At 49.6% G+C, this 21,913-nt stretch overlaps 6 protein-coding genes across 6 annotated transcripts; 3 read left to right on the top strand and 3 right to left on the bottom strand.

Moving 5' to 3' along the window:
• Positions 1–1,084: 1,084 nt before the first annotated feature.
• VFPPC_11843 (hypothetical protein) lies at positions 1,085–1,903 on the bottom strand (the record flags this gene model as incomplete). Its single annotated transcript, XM_018289902.1, has 1 exon — positions 1,085–1,903. The coding sequence occupies one exon, from the start codon at positions 1,901–1,903 to the stop codon at positions 1,085–1,087; it is 819 nt and encodes a 272-aa protein (XP_018136197.1).
• Positions 1,904–4,859: 2,956 nt separating this feature from the next.
• On the bottom strand, positions 4,860–5,835 carry VFPPC_11844 (hypothetical protein; the record flags this gene model as incomplete). The annotated part of the gene is made up of 3 exons (XM_018289903.1): positions 4,860–4,936; positions 5,000–5,710; positions 5,760–5,835. 3 exons carry the CDS (start codon positions 5,833–5,835, stop codon positions 4,860–4,862), a joined length of 864 nt encoding a protein of 287 aa, XP_018136198.1.
• A 4,254-nt stretch (positions 5,836–10,089) lies between these two features.
• VFPPC_11846 (transposase) lies at positions 10,090–11,262 on the top strand (the record flags this gene model as incomplete). The annotated part of the gene is made up of 1 exon (XM_018289904.2): positions 10,090–11,262. One exon carries the CDS (start codon positions 10,090–10,092, stop codon positions 11,260–11,262), a length of 1,173 nt encoding a protein of 390 aa, XP_018136199.2.
• A 1,251-nt stretch (positions 11,263–12,513) lies between these two features.
• On the top strand, positions 12,514–13,776 carry VFPPC_11847 (hypothetical protein; the record flags this gene model as incomplete). The annotated part of the gene is made up of 1 exon (XM_022428791.1): positions 12,514–13,776. The coding sequence occupies one exon, from the start codon at positions 12,514–12,516 to the stop codon at positions 13,774–13,776; it is 1,263 nt and encodes a 420-aa protein (XP_022283920.1).
• A 993-nt stretch (positions 13,777–14,769) lies between these two features.
• VFPPC_11848 (ATP-dependent DNA helicase PIF1) lies at positions 14,770–20,413 on the top strand (the record flags this gene model as incomplete). Its single annotated transcript, XM_018289906.1, has 3 exons — positions 14,770–14,904; positions 14,955–15,495; positions 15,564–20,413. 3 exons carry the CDS (start codon positions 14,770–14,772, stop codon positions 20,411–20,413), a joined length of 5,526 nt encoding a protein of 1,841 aa, XP_018136201.1.
• A 161-nt stretch (positions 20,414–20,574) lies between these two features.
• VFPPC_18525 (transposase-like protein) lies at positions 20,575–21,671 on the bottom strand (the record flags this gene model as incomplete). The annotated part of the gene is made up of 2 exons (XM_018294807.1): positions 20,575–20,643; positions 20,703–21,671. 2 exons carry the CDS (start codon positions 21,669–21,671, stop codon positions 20,575–20,577), a joined length of 1,038 nt encoding a protein of 345 aa, XP_018136202.1.
• Positions 21,672–21,913: the final 242 nt, after the last annotated feature.

Below are 21,913 nucleotides of genomic sequence, written 5' to 3'. Positions count from 1 at the left end.
AGTTGAACAGCCACACCACCACGGGAGGTCCGTGAGCTTCGCGACGGTAACAAACTCAATTGCTCGCAGAATCTACTGGGAGCGCTGCAATCTATTCTTATATTAACCCTATAGGAAGTATCAGTACCCTGACCTTACGCAGAAAAGCTTGGGACAGACTCCCTGTTCCTTAATATCCGTTGTGTGTAGGAGCGTTATTTCTTCCTATCAGACCGTAGAGGAGGCGAGACGCTATTTATTGCCATCAGAAACACCCACCACTAGGCAAATCGTTAGGTTTCGCATAAGAGCTGGCCCTTTAATACTTATAATAAGCTGTTTGGTGATTTAGTGACGCAATAGCCTGATCAGGATGCACGTTGATACATTAGGAGATCTTTGAAGATGTTACATGCGAAATTTTGATTACGAGTGTCAATTATGTGGCGGTCGATACTTATTACCAATATTATTATGCCCCTTCGGCAGTTGTCTTGTGTTCCAATCGCGCTCGTAATTAATGTCTTTGATAAGCCACGTCCCTTAGGAACATGACGCCACCAAGCCGGGTGGGGACTTGCATTCACTGGATGTTGTAAGACATATGCCTGAATCCGGGAAACCAGTCCTTTGTCACAATGGCTAGCAATTCGTGATAGAGGAACAGCTTCGCCTTTGCCCCTGTAAGTGATGGCTGCAGATATGACACGTCAAGCAAGCGTAGCATCAGGCTTTCTATCCATACTCCATACTCCATACAGACCCGTATGGAATATGGAATATGGAATGCACCTTGTATGGAGAGTATTCCATACGTATGGAATACCTGCAAGGGGTATGGAATACGGATTAAGTGTATGGAATACTTTCGTATGGATAGAAAGCCTGCTCGAGGACTATGCTTATAAGCTAGGTTGTCCTTGTGCATTCATCACATTTAGCCCGGCTGATCTACACTGGCGGAGTCTCTACCAACACATGCCCCGGTATATAGGGAGTTGCTATCAGTGTGAGGGATCTATCTACGGATGTAGATGAAATGTAGATGTAGATAGATATAGATCTACATCCATCTATCTACCAAGGGCTCATGTGGGTCATCTATCTACTTGCATGTCCATTCTTCAATCTCAATCTGCATAATGTCTTTGAGCGAGGCGTTAAAGTTTCTCACATTTCTCATTGCCAACTGTGTTGGCGGCGTCCAGTATTCCCGCAGGCTTTGATAAGGCTGGTGACCACTATCAAGCATCTTCCCAATGTCAAAACGACTTCCAAAATGGCCAATAAGTTCTCGGACAATTTGTGCGATGTCTTTGATTGTCTGGTGCGTCGCTAGGTCACTGTCATCCCGCATACCACCTCCGCGCAACCGAACCGTTATTGAAGTTGCGTTGGTGAAAAGAAAGAGATCACGCAAACGATTAACCGTCCATGTTGCCAAGCGGCCACCGTCCCCTTGGTCTGCAACGTCCTTGCCCTCATCTTCACTATCGGAGCTATCGACCTCATAGCTAAGACGTTCGTGTTTATCGTCGTGGAGGTCAACCTCGACAATGATGCCTCCTACTAACGGGGCGATGGGGACGTTCGTTTCTTCGTCCCCGAAGCGTTCAGACATAAACTCGCAAAGCCAGTGTAAACGGACAAGGAAAATATTCTCGGCGTAGTATATCTCATTAGCTTCCTTCACAAGCTGCTTTCCCGTCTCGTCATTGTCCATGAAGCGCTGTTGCCGAAAAATAGTCCCAGAGGCGATGCGTAGGTTAGATTGGTCAAAGTCTTCTGCTTCATTGACAATGATGTCATTACGTACTAGATGATGCCGGTATATTGTGCTGCGCTGTTCTTGTGGGAGGCGGGCAAATTGGGCCACCGACAGCCCACCGAGCAACTCGCGAAGCTCAGTAACGGGTTCCTCCATCACAAGGACAATAGTATGCCAGTACACTCAAAGGAGCTGACGTGAAAAAAGCGCCTGTGAAGTACACGAGTGGGTGTGCAGCGAAGATCGATGACTTGGAGGGATTAGGAACAAGAGCAAACATAAATACATATATATATAAAAGAGGATATAGCGGCAACGGGATGTGTACGGGTGTTGATAGTAAAACGAATACGAATTATCGTACTACCCCTGAGGCACGCCTCTGTGAAGTTCCCAAACATCGCCAGTTGGGCTGGGTTGGGCTATTGCCCAACCGTTAGTACCTGTCCAGTGACATCCCATGGCTCTCTAATTTCTTTTTTCGGCGTCAATCTAACAAAATGTATGCATATGAAAGCACCTACGTATTCATATGTGAGATGTAAGATGGAATGCAAGCAGAAAGAGCCTGACCACATGCTATGTGCTGTTCCCCGACTAGACAGTATTGGGTGGCGCAAGCAAAGGGCGGCAATCGGCGGCTTATATTGTCGCAGGCCAGACTCGCTTTGGGCAAATGACTCCGCTCTGCTTCTTGGGGTCTTGGGGTTTCTCTCTGAAATTGGTGGCCTCTGTAGTTTACAGGTCTCACTGTATTCCCTGCGCCAGTTATTGAAAGGATCCAATATCGGGCGCAACGGGCGAGGGCCGAGGCTCTAAATTGCTGGTTTTGGCCATATGGATGTTCCATCCAGGCGAAATAAAATCCATTCCATTAGCTCCCGACCCGTATAATATCTTGGCAGATAATCAGATGACACACAGGCTCACTCGATAGAGAGATTCGCCAGCCTGCCTAGAGATGGAATGGAGTTTCTTCTAATTTGCCAATTGGAAAAGGAGGCATGTTTAAAGTTTGACGGTGCTTGCTAGGCGTAACAGATCGGCAATCGCAGACGCATCGCTACATGATTCGTCGAATAGTCAGAGTAGAATCCGAAATAGACAGTCTTTTGCTACAGATCCAAATAATAACAGGACAACAGACAGGTACTGTGCGGTCTGGCGCGAATCCAATATTTCCTGAGTCCACAGGTCCGTAAAACAAGTTTATAACAAACCATAAGCTACTGCTAATAATAACCTTGTTCAATTCGAAGCTCGCTGGATTTTGAGTCACCATCACCATTAGAAAACTACGAATTGGCCTTCATCTTGTTGCCTAGCATGTCCTCTATGTCAGGTACAACCAACGCACACGGCTACACCCCGTTCGTTGAGAACATCTCGCATATCAGGCCTCAAACGGCATCGGACTTCTCACCAGGATTCTACTGCAATTTTCCGTTTCTGTACGGAAGTCGTATTCTATTAAAGACAACTGTAGCAATATATCATAGACATAGCAATTCTGGCTCCTCGGATAATTCTCATTCAATAGATTGGCACCTTCAACACAGTCACACTCGATGTAACCTGATCCAACAATTGTCGGCTTTGACATTTTGACCGGATGTTCTCTGCTACTTTTCTGCCACATTTCTGAGAATTCTGCCGCCCTTCCACAGCCACAAAAGAGCTTGCGCTTCCAAAATAGCTCGGGGTGGAAGCCACTGGTGCGACAATCAATGTCAAAAGCCACATTTGTCGGGGGTCATGCAGCAATAAGTGTCCTGTAACCGGCAGCTGCGCTTATGCCGCTTATTATATACTGAGTCAGTTCGCTCATGCCGTGAAATGCTAGGTCCCCATACAGCACCCATTCGCAGGGAATTGTTCCTCAGCACAGACCTCCTTACGCCCTGCTGTGCTGGCGCCGCTCAACTTAGACCCCCAAGTAACGTAGCTGTCTGAGACATATGCACTTAGTGCAGCAGGATCAAGTTCGTTGACGCAGCAGACGACTCACCTGACACCGGACGATGCGTTTTGGCAGTGATATATGGATGTATGGGATCGTCGTCGATCGGGATGCGGTCAACCAAATGACTTGTGAGAGCAGGGTCGATGGGGCGCGACACGTTGTTGCAGCTACCATCACTCCACGCAGGTTGTATTAGTTGCTGCTTCTTGATCCTGTTCAGTAGCTATCATCTTATCCTTCGTTGTTGGAACAAACAAATTCTGGAATTCTGTACGGTTCTGTATGCGTCGAAGTATTTGGTGGAAATCTTTGTCAGCTTCCCCCGGGCGCCTAGTTCCGTTTTCCTGCGCGATTGCAGTTTCGGTAGGTGCCATTCACCACCTCTCGTTTGTAGATAAATCTAGCTTATTTCGAAGTGATTGAAACTTCTTCGCCAACTCAGGATCAATGTTCCGGAGATCACTGGTACCTGACCAAATACATACGACGATGACTCACAATCCACAACATGGGGTCTCTAAAAGCGGCCAGAATGCAAACGACGTTTCTCATATTGCAAGACTACAGTCCGAGAATGATATGCTAGAGGCTAATATACGGCAACTACAAGCGGTACTAGCTGACCTTAAAAATGTTCTTGCAGCACACAAATGTAAGCTTAGAGTGTCGAACACGAGAACCTGCCGAGAGAATTTCAGGACGACCAGATAGAATGAGGGCGTACTTTCCAGTGTCGAGAAGAATTAGACTATGGTCAGCCTGTGTTGGCAGGACTCGAGTGCCGTTGAAGGAAACGCGCACTGTTCTAAAAACCATTCCCTCTCGGTGTTCTAAACGAACTACATTTCCTTGACTGGTGTCTCCAACATGGATATTGGAAAGACTTGATGTTACACTACTATACAGCGACGTGTAAAAGTTGTTGTAACGTGTCTTAATTGTGAACGGTAGAACTTCTAGCCCAAGCATACCCAGTAACGTAGTGTAAGGAAAAGAATTTACTGATAACAGCTAGAAGCAATAAGGTAACATTAAATGTAAACATGGAACAAAGACTGCTCATACGTTGGAATTGTATACATGTAGAGACCGGCCATGCGCTATAAAAATGAATGTCGTTGCCATGTCGGGTGTTTGATTGGCGTCACTTTAGAGCTTGAGAAGTCTCCGCTCCTTTCTCTTTCTTCGTTCCCGCCTGTCGCGGTATTGCATTGCGCGCTTTGCAGCTGTGGAGAGAATGTTAGTATGTGGGGTGTTGAGCAAGAGCATGCATCAACTCATCAACTCACCCCAGTTTTGCGACTTTCGCTTCAGTTCAGGGTCAACCCAGGAATAGTGCAGAGCGCGTTCGGGATGGCGTTGGCCAAGACCAACTTGCTCCATAGGTTTATCTTGGCTGTGTCGTTCGCGGCACTTGATGCTGATATGCTTCGGCTCCAAATCATCCTTGTTGTCGAAGATCAACCAGCCATCCTGGTCCCAGGCGGGAATCCTCTGGTTCATCCGGTAATACCAGGCTTGAAGGCCTTGCACAGTTCTCTCGGGCGTTCGACCAAACATGGCAGCGAAATCTTCCTTAATACATTTCCACTTGAGGTTCTTGTCGTGCCAGGCATAGATGATGAAATCTCCTTCTTCGGTGGTGTACTTCTGATTGATATGTGGGTTCTCGCCATCTGGAGGTGGGCTAGGATAACCGTCTAGGGTGGAGACGCCATGCAAGCAGGTATCTTTCATGTGATAAGGAGCATGGAGGTCTTGGGGAACGTATTCTTGAAACGGAGGCAAGGTTTGAGTGGGGACAGAGCTTCGCCTTGTGCAACTGAGGGGCGACAGAGGAGTGTAAGGACGAGCAGGACCGCACAATCTTGCAAGAGCTTCAACGCCAAGATCGAATTCTTCTAGACTAGGAAGTCGTGCAAGTGAGTTGTTTCGTGGGCTGTCTAAACGGGAAATACTCGGAAAGGGAGAACAATCTCTAGAGACGCCGGGGAATGCGGCTAGCCATCTGTTAGCACGCAATTTTAAGTTTAAGTTTCGAAAACTCACTGTCAACTTTTAATCGCGGACTGCTTGATGTTGACTCTAGTGGGGTTTGAGGGTGGACCACGGGCTTAGGGAGCATGATGGAAGGGAGGGCGTCTGAAAACTGTGGCCAGGAGAAATCGCCTTGATGACCATCGTCATCGAGACAAGTAGCCTTGATCTAGCGGGGCTTGAATCGTTCAGTAAGACTTCCAACAGCCGAGCTCTTGTAATCGATGGACTGTAATCAGACGTAATGGGATACTCGATACTTCAGAACGTATGATGCCGATGGCTGCGGAGCAGGTTGTAGAGGCCGTTAAGACACCCAGGTCAAAGTAAATAGGGATGAATGTAATGTTGGTGAACTCAACGGGCACAGAAAGGAGCCGCCACTTGGTGAATGACACAAATACGAAAGCAAGAAGAGTACCCTACTCTTGAACCCCATGAAAAGTATCGAGATCCTGGTGACTGGAGAAGGTCTGATCACTTGCTATGCACCAAGCATCTTCCTCTCTTGCGAGTACTCGAATCACCATGATAAAATCCGAAAGAGGATAATTAGGGACAAATGTTGTCTATGGAGCTGTTGGGGTGTCGAAGGGCACCCCCCTAGTCGACATTGGAGAGAGGAGAGACCCAACCGACATGTGGTACAGACCAGGGATCGTCGTGCATAAATCGGCACAAACGGTACCTGATACTGTAGACGGTCCGGTATCAGTATTGACTTTAATTTGGTGTGCCTGAACACGGCATATGCTCCAGCGCCTCATAATTATTCACAAACCAAGTGGTGGATAATGCCGAGATGAGGCTAGTGGTTGGGGGACAGGCCTACCAACTTGTCCCAGCCAGGCTACCAACGAACAGCAGGAGGCTTGCCACATGAGGCAGCCAGCTGCGTCTGGCCTCATCCATTGGACAGGGGTGAAGGTTTAAGATGGGGAGTTTGTACTAGGGCTGCCAATCGGACCAATATTCCACATAGTTCCGACCAGTCCCTGCATGCGGACCAAGTGGATCCACAACGGAACGGACCAGGGCATGGGAAGATCTGCCGCACTGGCCTTCTTCCGTAATAAAAAGTCCAACGAGCCCTGCCGGGACAATCGTCACTTTTCGACTGCCCTCTATTTCCGGGGTCGCAAAATCGACCAATGCCGCGTGTCCAAAAGTTGCATTCGGGGGGTGGGGGGCCGAGAAAACGATATGAAGGGATGGATAAAATGATGGTGACAGGAGTGGAAGTCACTGAGGATGTACATGAAATGGATTTGGGATGTAAGGGTTCACACATAAAACGATACAAAGTGATGAATACAATGATAGTGACAGGGGTGGTAGTGGTAGTCAATCAGGATGTACATAAACTGGATTGGGCTGCAGGGTGAGAAAAATACACGATACGCGCACACCCAACATCAGTACAATACTATGGCTCGAAGCAACTTGACAGCGGATGGAGGAGGGGAAAAAAAAAAAAAAAAAAAAAAAAAAAAAAACAAAGCCACAGTATGGCATTGGATTTGGGGGCCAGGAGGTGGGGAACACGCCACCCCGTCCGGGAAGCAACCAGGGATTCGGGTTTATGAAATCACAATTAGCCCCATTAGCGCAAAGACTCAGCGGGCTAAATGAAAGCAAGCCATTCGGATAGGAGCTGTGGGGTTGGAACTGTTGTATTATGAAAGACATTTGACACTTGGCCGACGAGTCAGTCGAGCCAGTTGATGTATCTATGGAAGGGGCCTGTAATTCTTGGGTGCGAAGTTTCTGAAGGGAAAGCGATATGATAAATGATGCTTGCAGATGACCCCACTGCCATCTGTATGCGAGCATCCAACTTTCGGTTCCAGCCTTCACAAAGCCCGTCCTCATTTGATGTGACGCATGCGACCTCCCGAAAACATTTGCAGAATTTTATCTATGTAGGTCTAAAATACAGTGTGGTGTAGATATGGCATTACCTAAGATAATGGGCACCGCATCGACAATGGAGAAGTGGGCGGGACCGTAGGTATATTGACAGCTGGCTAGATGATATCAATGAATATCTAAAGTTTAAACAAGAAAAGAGAAAAATATGACAACGAAAGGAGAGCTCGACGCAGCTAATCTCGCTTGTTGATAGTTTCGCCGTGTCAGGCCGGAACGGGAGGTAGGGGCGCATGCCGAGCCACTAACGGGCTCTGTAACGATCGGCTTATTGACAAGGTCAAATAAGGCAATCAACAGTTGTTCTGTTGCTTAGGGTAGGTAACTTAGGTTGTAAGTGAATAAGACCTTCACAGGCTATTGAACAGCAAGCTTGGATCGTCAGGAGTTTATCCCAATCAATTGTGAATTGAATGCTTAGATTGATCACTGAAGATCTGGACTAGCTAGATATCTCGATAATGACTGTCCTATATATATTGTTTCCATCTCTTCATTGATCAGTTCTGCTTTCCTTGCTCAGTCGTGCTCAGTCTGATCATCCTGAGCACTGGTGATCCAACTGAGCACCTTGCAGTTCCCGTGTCTTGTCACGTGACCTCCTTTACCCATGGCGGCCATCTCATGCAGCCAGGCCTCAGGTCTCGTTCCAAGACCAATCATTCTGCCTTGCCCGCTCTTGCTCTCGTTGGTTCGTAACAGGCTCAGTGTGAGGGTACAGGGTAGGAACGAAGTCGAGTGCGACTTGGATAAAGCGATTGTTCGCAAGGAGGAAAGTGAATTCCTAAGGAAACTCCCACTGAAGCTATTTACACATTGTTCATAGAGCGAGACACTCATTAACCAGGCTGCCGTTATTCTTAACAGGGGCCACCTGATCCCCGCACACTGCCTTCCAGGAAGAACGCCAATGTAACCCGGACGTCATATATTTGCTCCATTGAAACTGCTGCTACGTGGAGGCTAGGGCGGAAACTCACTCTAGGAACAGAACCCCTGAAACTCTGCAAGAATAGTAAAATCGCAGGTGCCGAGAATGCCCCGATGCGATGAGGTACAGCGAGTCCTAGTTGAGTATACCCCGCGCAACCCCATGTGTAGATTGGTGTTAGAAATACGGAGGCACTACAGTGTCACGGAAAGAGGTCTATATTCAAATGTAAATTAAGTTGACTGTTCTTGTTCTGTCTTTTTTGACTAGCTAAGAGTTAAGATCCTTTTTTATCTTCACTCCCCCAACCACCTGAGTTCAGGTGGCTGGCCAGCCTTTCATATTTCTTCTACGTATGATTTTGTGGTGGGCTGAGAATCTAACAATTGGCCGCAATTTGGCTGGGGCTTCCAAGCCATAGCCTCAGCCGCGTTATGGATCGATTTTTTTTAGGAGACTCAATTTGTTAAATACACACCAGCGTGAAACGTAATTGGGCGCTGAAACATCACGACAGTTGGCTGGGGTACTCGTGCCACGCCCCACTTTACTTGGAACTCGCAAGCTCGCACCACCTAAAGGTGGTGCTGGACACCCATATAGCCAGGACACCCAAATAACCACTTTTTTGCACCATCATGGGAAACTACGTGCTTTTGCGGCCACCTTTGATCTTATGACCTACTAAAATGGAAGGAAGGATTCAGGAAGCCCTACAGTACATTGGGGAATTTCTGTCAGCTATCACGACTTCAATATGGTGTAAGTCGTTGCTTCTTACAATACCGCGACGCGGCATTGTATCATCAACGACTCCTGGTCTTGAGATTGTATCAGACATGGTTACTTGTTACAGCCTCGCCGAAGCGGCGAAGCTGCTCACAAGATAAATAGCCGCATTCATTCCTTACTTTCATTTGTTCTTCAGATAATTCCAAGATAATTCTCATCCAATTCATCGAAGACGCCTTTGCCAAAACGCTTCCTGTCTCTAGTCCAACTGCTTCCACTTCATGCTCCGTTCACGTGATGTGTGCCCGTAACTGTCTGACAATTTCCCCATGCCAAAATTGCCACAGTTGCGCGAGAGTTTGGCGTTCCCCGCGGACGACTGCGTTACCGCCTCGAGGGTCGCACCGCGCTCTCCGATCGCCCACCCACTCACGCAAAGCTTACTGTCCCCGAAGAGAAGGCATTATGCCGCTATATTGATCGCCTTGATCGTATCAATCTTGCAGTGCGTACTGAGTTTGTTACTGACGCGGCAAATACAATATTGAAAGAGCGGTCTGGACCAGGAGAATCTCTGACTGTTGGAGGAAAGTGGACTGCACGCTTTCTGAAACGCCACAAGTATAGTAAAAGGCTCCAGAAGAAGATGAATTCAGATGGCCAGGCTTCTGAGGATCTAGAAAGAGTCATACTTATTTCCAACAGCTCTCTACTATCCTGATCGAAGAGGGGATCCCCCCTGTCTGGAATATGGATGAGACTGGATTCCGCATTGGGATTGGAAAGGACCAATTCATTGACACTAGAAGGAAGAGGGCTCATTATTTCGGGTTGCCCGAGAACAGAGAGTCTGCCACTGCGATCGAGAGTATCTCTGCAGGAGGGCGTGTGCTCCCTGCGTTTCTCATCCTTTCGGGGCAGATGCACATGGCCAAGTGGTATGGGGTGCCTGGTTTGGATGACAACGCTGCCATCAGGCCAACTCCTAGTGGCTATTCAAACGATGAGATAAGTCTTGAGTGGCTTGAGCACTTCAATAAGTGGTCGGCGAAGAGCTCCCTGGGAAGGAAGCGTCTTCTTATTGTGGATGGTCACGGTTCGCACCACACCAAGCGGTTTATCCAGTACTGTGCTGATCACGATATCATCCCCTTTGGTATGCCCCCAAACCTTACGCATATCCTCCAACCTCTTGATGTTGTAGTCTTTCAGCCACTGAAGCACTACCATGCAAAAGCTCTGGATATTTTGGTTCGAGATGGACTTGTCCATATTGGCAAGCTTGAGTTCCTTTCTTGTATAGGCAATGTGCGAGATCAAGTGTTTAAGGGGAGTACAATACGCTCGGCATTTAAGAAAACTGGGATCCATCCCTTCAATCCACAGGCAGTCCTCGAAATCTTAGCCGCTCGGCAACCCGAAAGCACTCCTTCTCCGCCTTCCACTGTATTACAGTCCTCGCCATTTGGGACTCCGGTAACACTTCGTCAAATGAACAAGGTCGCTGATAGGGTCAGTAGAGTAATCAGGGAAGATGAAGATCTTGACCCTAATCTTCGTTACGAAATGAGTCGCTTCATCAGAGGATCGCTATCATTGGCTACGGAGCTAATACAAACCAAGAGGGACTTGGGGAGCACCAAAATGGCTGAGCATCTCGCACAACAACGTAATGCCTTGAAGAATAGTCCATTACAGTCAGGAGGGGTGTTAACAGTAGCCCAGGGTCGTGAGATGGTGAGACAGAGGGAGGAAGACCAACTGGCTAAGGCGAGGAGGATGGTCGAGGCCGCAGAGTTGCGGGCGCTCATCACCCGCAAACGTGTAATTGAAGAAGCAGCAAAAGTGGCCCGTAAATGGAGGGCTTCTGAAAGACTGGGAAGAGTAGAAGTAGTCGATTCTAAGTTGGTAGGCGGCTGTTGAAGCGATTCTAGTAAGAAAGGTTCCAAAAGTGGTTATTTGGGTGTCCTGATTATATGGGTGTCCAGCACCACCTTTAGGTGGTGCGAGCTTGCGAGTTCCAAGTAAAGTGGGGCGTGGCACGAGTAGAGGTTCCAGCCTATCACTTCCGCATACGTTGGTCATATCTCTATTTTATAGAAGAAATACGCTGCTTCCATCTATGGATCATGTGTGTTCCGCTGTGATGTTCAACACAGAATCCATGAACGTACTGTACGACATCGTCAAGAAAGAAGTAACAAATACAGAGGCCATATTTTTGCAGCTACGTTACGGTATGACTATTATACATCGTTCCTCTTGCCTCTCGTCTGTGGATAATTCGTCCATCCCTTCAGCTACAGTGGTGCTTCTCTACAGATCGTCCAAGTCTAATTCAGTGAGTGGTTTTGATCGTCGCCAAGGGCAGACCTTCGAGGACTTGACATGGCCAACTGCGTGGCACTTGCTACACCTTCGGGGTGCCCGCGTACGCGTCACAGCCGTTGAAAGCTTACCTTCGGCGCAAGGCCTTGTCCTCTCACCAATTGAGAGCTGAAGCCGACAAATATTGGAGTTGCGTCAGGAGCTGGAACAGAATCGGGCAAGGTCGAAAGTGGGATCAGCCCGGCCATGAACATCGCTGGCGCTTGGTGTTTGGCTTAACATAAACTTAGGGAGGATTGGCAAAACTTCCTTTAAGGATAGTAGTAGTGGATTAGACTGGCGGTAGCCGACTAGCTCGGATTCAAAGAAACAAAAAACACCAGCTCTGCCAGCTCACCGTTTGTCGCTAGATTTCAACTCATTGACTAGAAACAAGTGTTTGGCTATCGGGAGCTAAATATTGTCACGGGCTACGCCCGGTATCTGAGACCTGGCAGAGCCAGGTCTGTAATTAGGTTATTTCGCTTAGTCTCAACGACTACTTGACCACGAGCTCGAGGCTCGCCTCGAGCTCTGATCTTTCCTTTCTCCTTAGTTTTAGATAGACAATATGGAGGCACCCTTTTGTTGAATAGACACGGGCCACGCCCGTTACAAATATTACCCTGCCCGCCCATGGCGCGTGGTCATCTCCCAAAGACGTCACCATGGAATTCGGGTTAATTGTCTTGTCGAGTGCGAATATTGTGGAGGCCTTTGCACATTCTGTCGATAGTTCTCTTTCTCCTGAGGAGTTGCGGCAGCTCAAGAAGCACATGAAGCGGGCGTCCAATTTAGAAATGCACCATGACCGTAAGACGCCTCTTTGGCTTTATCCTTGTCTTCGTCAACACGTCTAACCGTACAAGTCGGGAGTTGGCACTAGATGACCTGTCCCTTGTCCGAACCACGTCAATTAAATCTAATGATAACAGCGCCTCACCTCGAAATGGTTCTGAGAGCATACAATGTTTTGGAAAGGGCTTCTTCCATCACCGAGGCAAACCAAAACACGAAAGTAGTGCTCAGAGTTCTTCTGTTAGCCAAGCATATACGGGAGATATGCCTGCTAAAAACGCTGCTGGAGGAAAGGGAATCATTCCATCCATATTTTCCAGGAGAAAACAATCTCGCTATGAATCTGCCCAGAGACGACGGCAAGATTTAGGCTTATTTAACTTCCACTACGTCACTCACACACAACGGAATAATGTATGCAACGGCGGGGATCCTGTGAATGGCGCAGAGACATTGAACGAAGCTTCGACTGGCGCATTCGAAGCAATCCGGTATCCTCTTCCCCGTAAATTGTCATCAGACTCGATGGGCGATCTGTGCGAAGCACCAACCTCAGGACCTAGCTCTCGTCCGCTTCTAGTGTCTCATCATACTGCCCCCGCGTCAGAACATCGTCAGCTTCTTAGGCACATTCTACCACTAGAAAAACTTCGAAAGAATTCACCACCTCCTCGGGTTTCCAGCAAGCAATCCTGCTGCCAAGACAGCACACATGCCATTAACATCGCAGCAGTTAACAGGGCTCAGATAAACAACGAATTCTGCCAACCCCCCAATTTCAGTCCCGAAGCATCTGGTCACATCGTCGATGATACTAGCCCACATGGGCAGAACTCATCTATTCAGCAAGAACATTCTTCGCCTGACGAAAAACAATACTGCGGTGTTATGTTTGGTGCTCGAGATTCAACATGGCCACTGGCGATTTCAACTCCAGTATCGTACGAAACGTTGCCAGACGTTGCGGAGGAGGAAGAACATCACACCCTTCCAAGACGATCATGGCTTAGTCTTGCCAGCAGTGACTCCTCGCTCCAGAGTACTCAATCCGTTGAGCCCGTTCCAATGTTGCCATCGTTGGCTGAATCTGAGAGGCCAACAAGTGGAGGATCGGAGACACTTGGCGGCTTGGAAATCATGCGATTTAACAGTACTTTTCATGAGGATCCCCAAAGCCCGGTTCAATTAGGAAGTCCAACAAGAGAGAGCTGGGAAGACCTCATAGACATTTGCTATGAGCAAGGGGCAGAAGCTGACTGTGATTATCGGTAGGAGCGGCTATCACTGAACACTGATAAAGAGGGCATTGCTCCACCAGCCATGATGCTAGTGCCAATGAGTAGTGATGCGACTCTATAGTACACGTACGTACGTACGTCCTGTATTTTGGCCTAAGTACCGTACGTACAGCTCGATAGTACGTACAAGTACATGCTTACAAATATATATTTCCTGTTTGAGAAATACTGAGCTTGATGCTCTCTCTTGTTGCTGCCGGGCAGGCTGTTTCGGCCTCTTAACAAAGGTCGCTATAAGATCTTTCTAGAAGTGACGGTATTTGGATCGCCTGCTTTTCCTAGATTTTGGACGGTCGATGCTGATAAATTGTATCCAAACGAAGGCAGCGATAGCTTTAGCAGGCGGTGGGCACCATGGCTTTTAGTGATGGTGTCAGAAATATGATGGCACTACAGTATCACGGAGACAATTCTACTGTCTCTTCAATGTAATGAGTTGATTCTTGTTCCTCCAGGACCCGAATACTCCCAGAGTATATTTGTCGGATAAAACTGCCTCTGTTGATAGAACAAGCAAACTTGGTGTAAATGCTGGCTGTCATGGCGTCGGCTATGAGAACTGAGAATAGCCGGAAAAAGCAATTATTTGCTTCGGACGAACGGGAAGTTTTCTAGTTCAGCCGAAGGCTGACTCTACATTAATCCATAAGTTTCTCCCGGTAATGAGGGTTTGATGCAATAAGTTTCTCGGATTCTGATTGGCCTGAATTTTGTATTGGCAGTCGCAAATCCATCGGCAATTGGATGGTGGCACCAACAAGGTGGGCCGTGGCGCTTGGCCAGCTGTCGACATTTGCCTGCTGCCGCTGGCAGCCTGTTGCCCGTTTGTTTACCCAAAAGGCCATCCTCTGTTTATATCATCACATTGAGCTGATCATCACCAGTTTCTCCATTTCAGCGCTTCTATGCGTCTTCTCTTCGTTAGATTGGGTAATGGGTCCTAAACCTATTTCCCGGGAGCTCTATCATGGACATGGACATGATTTCCATTGTCTGCGCCCGTTGTGGCGAGGCGAGACCAGCAGATGATTTCGTCAGCAAAAGGAAGTCTGCCGGAAGCACGAAAAACTGTCTCGATTGCCGTAATAAGAACAATTTTCATGTTAGTTTCAGGTTCCACTATGCAGCGGGTTCAATGCTAAGTAATTGAAGCACTCCAGATCCAGAGGCGCGATCCAAACATTGAGGAACCTCGCCATCCGTAGTGAGAGTCTCAGTCTGAAGAGAACTGACGGAGAAGCTGGCTTATCGCCCAACAAGGAGAGGACCGGAACCCAGCCCACATCTCCACAGAGGTTGCAGCAAACTCCTACAGCCAGGAAGTTATTCGGAGAGTCAAATACTCAGCAGAGCCAGCCCCGGATAGTGCTGGGGACTCCAATTCCACCAACCCAACCGAGCTCGCGGCTCTTCCGGGCTCTAGCTCCCTCACCACCAGTGCAGCCAACGGCCCAGTCAATCGCCTCACACTCTGATGCCTCTGCTGTCCGAAGCAGCACAATTCGTGTGGGTTACTCTTACCTCGCTGCTGGATTCCACAAGGGCGGGAAGGACTCGCAAGATGATGCTTCGACGGCCAGGGCAAGGACCAAACTAGCCGCTATCCGGCGCGACCGTCGTTCGCGGCGCCGTGCAGGGGAGTCTGTGTCACTGACTCCCTCGATATCTCAAATCGGTGGTTTTGAAGCTCCTGGTGAGCCGAGAGAAGGTATCCAGGTGCTGTGGCCTCAGTAGTCTGTTCAGGCTGACCACGAAACATAGATGGGAGTCAAGATCGACTACAGTCAGACGAGCTTCTAGATGTGGATGGAATAACCAAGGAAGCGGGTGACAGGGGACAGTTCTGCGAATCTGATCTTGACGCCGAGGACTTTTTCAACTTACTCCTTTCGCCTGCTCGACCACGGAGGTACCTCGAGCAATTAGGGGTGGAATGTAATTCCGATCCAGGGGACGAAGACTGCAACGGCGATGATGATTCCATAGACGAAAGCCCTGCTCGCCATCGCTTGCGGCGGCAGCATTCCACACAGCCGAAGCGTGGTCGCCGTGGTCCTGCGCCTGGTGCAGGAGGGCGGCCAAGACAGTCTCGAAGGCAAACTAGAGCGTCGAGGCCGCCACGACGGTACCGGAGTCCAGTGATGATTCCACCTGAAGAATCGGCGGTATTTCACGCACAAGATCCGGTATGGAATGGTGACCTGGACGCTTGCGCCTTGACTTGTCGTGATAAAGCAATCCTCCGTGAGTTCTGGACAAAGCTTGACAATGATCAAATGCAACTTTGCGGTCGGTGTCAAGAGCGCTGGTTCCAGATGAATATCGATTCGGATGGCATTTGTGCGCGTTGCTGTCGAAAGGATGATAAACGCGGCCCCGAAGAGCCGTATTTCTTCTCTGTGGACAACCAGTTGGATTTTGGCTCTCTTCCGACGCAATTGCCTCAGCTTACACCTACTGAAGAGTCATTAATAGCCCGCGTTCATGTTCACGTGAATATTATGCTTGTGCGGGGCCAGCAGTACAAATATCGGGGACATGTTGTTCACTTTCTCCGCGAGGTTGGGTTGGTGTACAACCAACTCCCGCTCCTACCGCAAGAGTTGAACACTGTATTGCTCCGTCCTGCCAATACGTCGTCCCATGCAAATCTTAGCCGCCAGTTCACCCGCCAGTTCCGTGTACGCCGCCAGCCAGTGGCCATATGGCTTAACTACCTCCGGAGACACCACCCCGGCTACCGATGTATCGTCGTCGACGAAGAGCGGCTGAATCAACTGCCTCAAGATGGCAATGTCCTGGATGCTATCCCACAGAGCCAAGTGGATGCTGCCGACGTTGGACCCGAGGGGGATCCAGAGGCAGAACCAGACTTGGTGGACGAGGCTGCTGTGCCGGACCTCTTAGCCAAGGACACGGAGATTGATGCCCTGCGGTGCGTTCTCGCCGGAGAATCAGAAAATGGTCCAGCACTTGCCACAACCTTCGAGTCACAGGCGCAGCACCAGTTGCTGCTTCCGAATATACGGCGCACGCCCATTAATGAGTTCAATCGCTCTCACGCTCTACTCTCCTTGGCGTTTCCGTGCCTTTTCCCCGACGGGAGAGCCGACTTTGTTGAGCCTCGACTACGCTCCATTGATTACAAGGACTACATTGAGCACGCGATGCGGTGGCATGACGGGCGTTTTGCACGCCACCCGACCTTCCGTTTCGTCGCCTTCAATACTCTGATGCGGTCACAGGCCCGTGCACGGTCCAAATTTTTCGTGAAACAATACGATGGTAGTCATGAACCGCTCACACGGGAGCAGCTTATTCAGGCACTGGAGCACAGCAAGGATCCCGAGGCGCAGGTGCTAATCAACTCAATCACAAGACATGCGGTATCTATTCGCGGCACGCGCCCCTTCTGGAACAGGAAGAGGCAGGACCTCGAGGCCTATGCCTACAACCTTGGATGTCCTGGTGCATTCATCACATTCAGCCCGGCAGATCTACACTGGCGGAGCCTCTACCAGCACATGCCCCGATATGATGAATGGCTTGCTGCGTCCGAGTCCGAGAGGATGGGTCTCTCGCGCCAACTTTTGCGTCAGAATCCTCACATTGCTGCTTTCCATTTCTACCGCCGGTACTGCTTTTTCCGAGATATCGTGTTAAGAAAGAAGTTCAACATTACGGATTACTGGGATCGGTATGAATGGCAAGGGCGTGGCAGTCCGCACAACCATGGCCTGTACTGGATGGAGAATTGCCCAAGAGTCGACATGGCGGATGAAGCCGCTCGTGATGTTTTTGCACGCGGGTGGGGATTGCACATCACTGCAATTAATCCTGAGCCGAGTAGGACTATGCCCCAGGGTGAGGGCAACCCCCTGAGCGTAGATCCACTGAGTACAGAACTGACATTCCTGCGTCTCTCACAAATCGTCAACCGCTGCCAGCGCCACAGGTGCAATACCACGTACTGCCTGCGTGTGAGGACGAGAACGGGTGATTTGGCCAGGGACATGGAAGGAGCTGCTGCAGATATTGAGGCGGCCAATGCGGCCAATCCAGAGCGGGAGTGTCGTTTTGACTTTCCTCGTGCTTTGCGGGAGCTGGCCGCCGTGATCAGGAAGGAAGGCAAGTCGTACTACGTCTTCGAGGCGGCGCGGAATGACAATCTCATGAATCACTTCAATCCCGCCATTATACTAGGCTGGCTTGCCAATATTGACATATCTCCTTGCACCAGCTTACAGGCGGTCATTACCTACGCTGCCAAGTATTGCAGCAAATCTGAGAAGAAGACCGAACCTTACTGTAAGCTCGCAGACCAAGTTTTGCCGCACACGGCACACCTTCAACCCCTATTATCCTTCTCCTCCCGCCTAATGAATAAGCTGATTGCCGAGAGGGATTACTCGGCGCAGGAGATTTCCCATCTGCTGCTTAACATTCCTCTGCAGGAAGGCACGCGGATGGTGGTCTCCGTGGACTGCCGTCCGTTGGAGCAACACGCACGTTCGTATCGCGTCGATGAAGATGTCAACGAGACCGTCGGCAGCTACAGGAAATATCTGGAGAGAAGTGACCAACATGAGGATGTAACCTACCTCGAGTATCTGCAATCGTACAATCTCAAGACGTGGAGGAGACTCGCTGCCAACGCGAAGAAGAGAGTCCTGTCTTACTTCCCTCGATACAGGTCCATGGAGGCATCTCCCCAGTTTAATGACTTCTGCCGTGTTAAATTAATGATGGTGCATCCCCATCGCTCTCCACAAGAGTTGCTCATTGTGGGCGGGCTGCGGTTCGATTCCTTCGCGGCTGCGTACAAGTTTTGCAGAGAGCACCATGGCATCCATGCGGACGACCATTATGGGGAGCCAGATACAAATGAATTGAGGGCAGAGGACGATGAATTTGAGCTTGAGATCCATGAAGAACCCACCGTGGAGGAGGACTGGCATGAACTCGCCCGCATGCTGCCTGACCGGCCGCTGGAGGAAGAGGATATCGACATGCTCGGCCGCCGAGACATCGACATCAATTATGATTGGACCCCTCACGCTGGACGGTATACCGATGATGGTATTCTCAACGGCGACTACTGGAAGCAACACAAAGCGGGAAACCCCCTTGACCTTGATGTGGATCATCAGCCCTTGGAAGCTCGCGATTCCCTAAATCGAGACCAGCGCCTGGTGTATGATACGGTGATGGACCACTTTCTGAATCAGGAGCCTTCTCAGTTGTTGCTCCATGTAGATGGTGGAGGTGGTACTGGCAAGTCATACCTCATTAATCTGCTCTCCGCGCACCTCCAAGCTGCGGCTGGCGGGAGAGGGACACCTGTTTGGCGTGCCGCGGCCACTGGCGTCGCGGGAAATCAGATATCGGGCACTACCCTGCATTCCCTGTTACACCTCCCAATCAATAAGGACTTCAAGCCCCTCTCAGCCATTGATAAGGCCCAGCTCCAGAAAAAGCTCAAGGACATCAAGTATCTAATCATCGATGAGAAGAGCATGCTGGGACTGCGACAGCTATCCTGGGTCGATGACCGTCTGCGCGAGGCGTTCCCGAGTAGGAATGATGAGTTCTTTGGTGGTCTCATCATCCTTCTGGTTGGCGACTTCTTTCAACTACCCCCCGTGCTACAGAAGCCGCTCTATTACGACAAAGAGGTACAGGGAGTAGAGATCAAAGGCAGGAACGCGTATAGACGCTTTGATAAATCGGTCTTCTTGAAGGTTGTCCAACGGCAACGAGGCGACGATCAGAAGGCGTTTCGCACAGCTCTCGGGGAATTGCGGCTGCTCCAACTATCGGCGGAGTCCTGGAAGCTCCTTTCCAGCCGGGTACAGGCAGAGCTAGATGATCAAGAGGTCGCCAGGTTCGCCAAAGCCTTACGAGTATATGCCACTAAAGATAGGGTGAACGAATATAACCACTACCACCTTGATCGCCTGAGCCGGCCAGTCATTCAGGTCAAGGCTAAGAATGTCGGGTTTGGCGCGGCTGCGGCCGCTGACGACAAGGCAGGCAACCTGGCGAAGCAAATCCCCATATGCATTGGCGCCCGTCTGATGCTGACGTGCAACCTCTGGCAAGAAGTTGGTCTCTGCAACGGCGCTCGTGGCACGGTGTACGACATTGGCTGGGTGCCTGGAGCTGACCTCGTCCAAGACCCTCTCTGTGTTATCATGATGGAGTTTGACAAGTATAGCGGACCGGTGTTCCTGACCACCCCTGATGGCAGAAAGATTGTCCCGATTCTTCCAGTAGACAGGGACTTCCTCATTGGAACCACTCTCTGCACTCGCACCCAGTTTCCCCTGATTGTATGCTACGCTATTACCGTGCACAAGTCGCAAAGCATCACTGAAGATGTGATCGTTACAGACCTCTCCTGCCGGGACTTTCAGACTGGCCTCAGCTACGTAGCTGTCTCTCGTGTGAAAACGCTCCAGGGCCTAATGCTGGATGCCCCATTTGATCGCAGTCACCTGTTTTATGAGTCTCCCCCAGAGGGTATGAAGATGAAGCTGAGGGACCAAGAGCTAAGGAAACGGCAGGTTCTTACACGGAATCCCTATAAGATAGACCATGTTTCTGCATAGTTCTACGTGATTCTGCTCGTGGCAGGAAGATATGCTCCGAAATGAGCTCCAGTGCCTAGATAATGTAATTGCTCTGCTAATAGCTTGGCCCCGGACTCTCAGCCTTCGGCTGATGCTACCCTTTGCACCACCGGTCTAAGTGCAAGGGGTGACGTAGTATTTTACTTTGAGAGCACCCACCAGCCCATATGCACAGAATTAACCATTTGTGCATTGTCCACGTATTTGACCTGCTTTAATACTTAACACAAAGTCTAGAAGTCGACTGCACTGCCTTTTCATGACTTACCTTGGCATTTTCAAACTGCATAAAGAGAATATCCATGTTCTCTAGGACCTGGTCTATTGATGCCCACTCCATTTGCTGCTCCAAGCTAGCCTGGCAAAACGGCTGCAAGAACTCATGGGTCATTTTGAGTACTTGCCAGTCATCGTGTGTGAGGATGTCGTCTTCCAACTCATTGTGGTATTGGTTGAGGAATATTGACAATGGACCCTCCTGGCTTATAGCTGCATCAAGCAATTTAAACCACGAGTTCCATCGTGTGATATTGTCAATCCCTAGTGCTTTTCCTGCAATGTCATCCCATGCGTCGTTACGCACCGTGGAATTACGGATGAACACAGCATTGTTGTGGAGTTTACCCAGAGGGCCGATGCTCCGCCAGCCGCCGTTATCATTGCGTTTCTTGCGTTTGCCGTGGGTGGATTGGCGGGTATTCAAGTGCATCTGGTCATGCAATGCATCCACAACTGTTAAGTCACTCGCTTCATCTTGCGCCTGTTCAATAGCCGCCTGCAAGGCGTCCTCGCTAGTTGCGAAGAGAAAAGCTGGCAAGGACAGGTTAACGATGTGGCCAGCACACCGTGTTCGAGCCGACACTGGCTCAAATGCAAGGCCGTATTCCTGTGATAACTCAACCGCAAGCTGGCGGAGACAAGTGTCATTCTTTGCGTCATTGTCCCCGGTAAAGTAGCCGATTCGGTGCGCTAAATTGTATTTTCGGACAATCCCCATCAAGTGTGGCGTCATAGCCGCGCCGGCGTGGGAACGTCGGAGGTTCGGCAGCCCCAACAATGCTTTGCGAGGTCGGTAGTCCTCATCGACCCATTCAGGGTCGCTTCGGAAACGAACGGTGGAGTATGGCTTCGGCGGAGTTTCGGGGGAGAAAACGCAGCGGCACCGGTTGAGAATGGTGATGCGGTTATCAAGTTTATCCTGCGCTATTGCCTCCAGAAATACTGCCGGGTCGGTCATTACAAAAGACCGGTTAGCCCGTCGAGGGAACACGATTTATTACGCTTGCGATAACCCTACAATCTCTGGATATATTCGGGCAACCCAAGAACTTGCATGCTACATAAGGATAGGTGAGCAGAATTTCGGTCTGTCAGAAAGGGAGTCAATTGACTAATTGAGTACATAGTGTAAGCCAGTGTTAAGGGACGGCTCCTCGGTCAGCTTCTTGGGGAATTGAGGTTCGTGGCAATTTTTGGTGG

This window comes from Pochonia chlamydosporia, assembly GCF_001653235.2.
Source record: "Pochonia chlamydosporia 170 chromosome Unknown PCv3seq00022, whole genome shotgun sequence".
Taxonomy (NCBI): Eukaryota; Fungi; Ascomycota; class Sordariomycetes; order Hypocreales; family Clavicipitaceae; genus Pochonia; species Pochonia chlamydosporia.
This window is presented reverse-complemented; position numbering and strand designations above follow the sequence as displayed.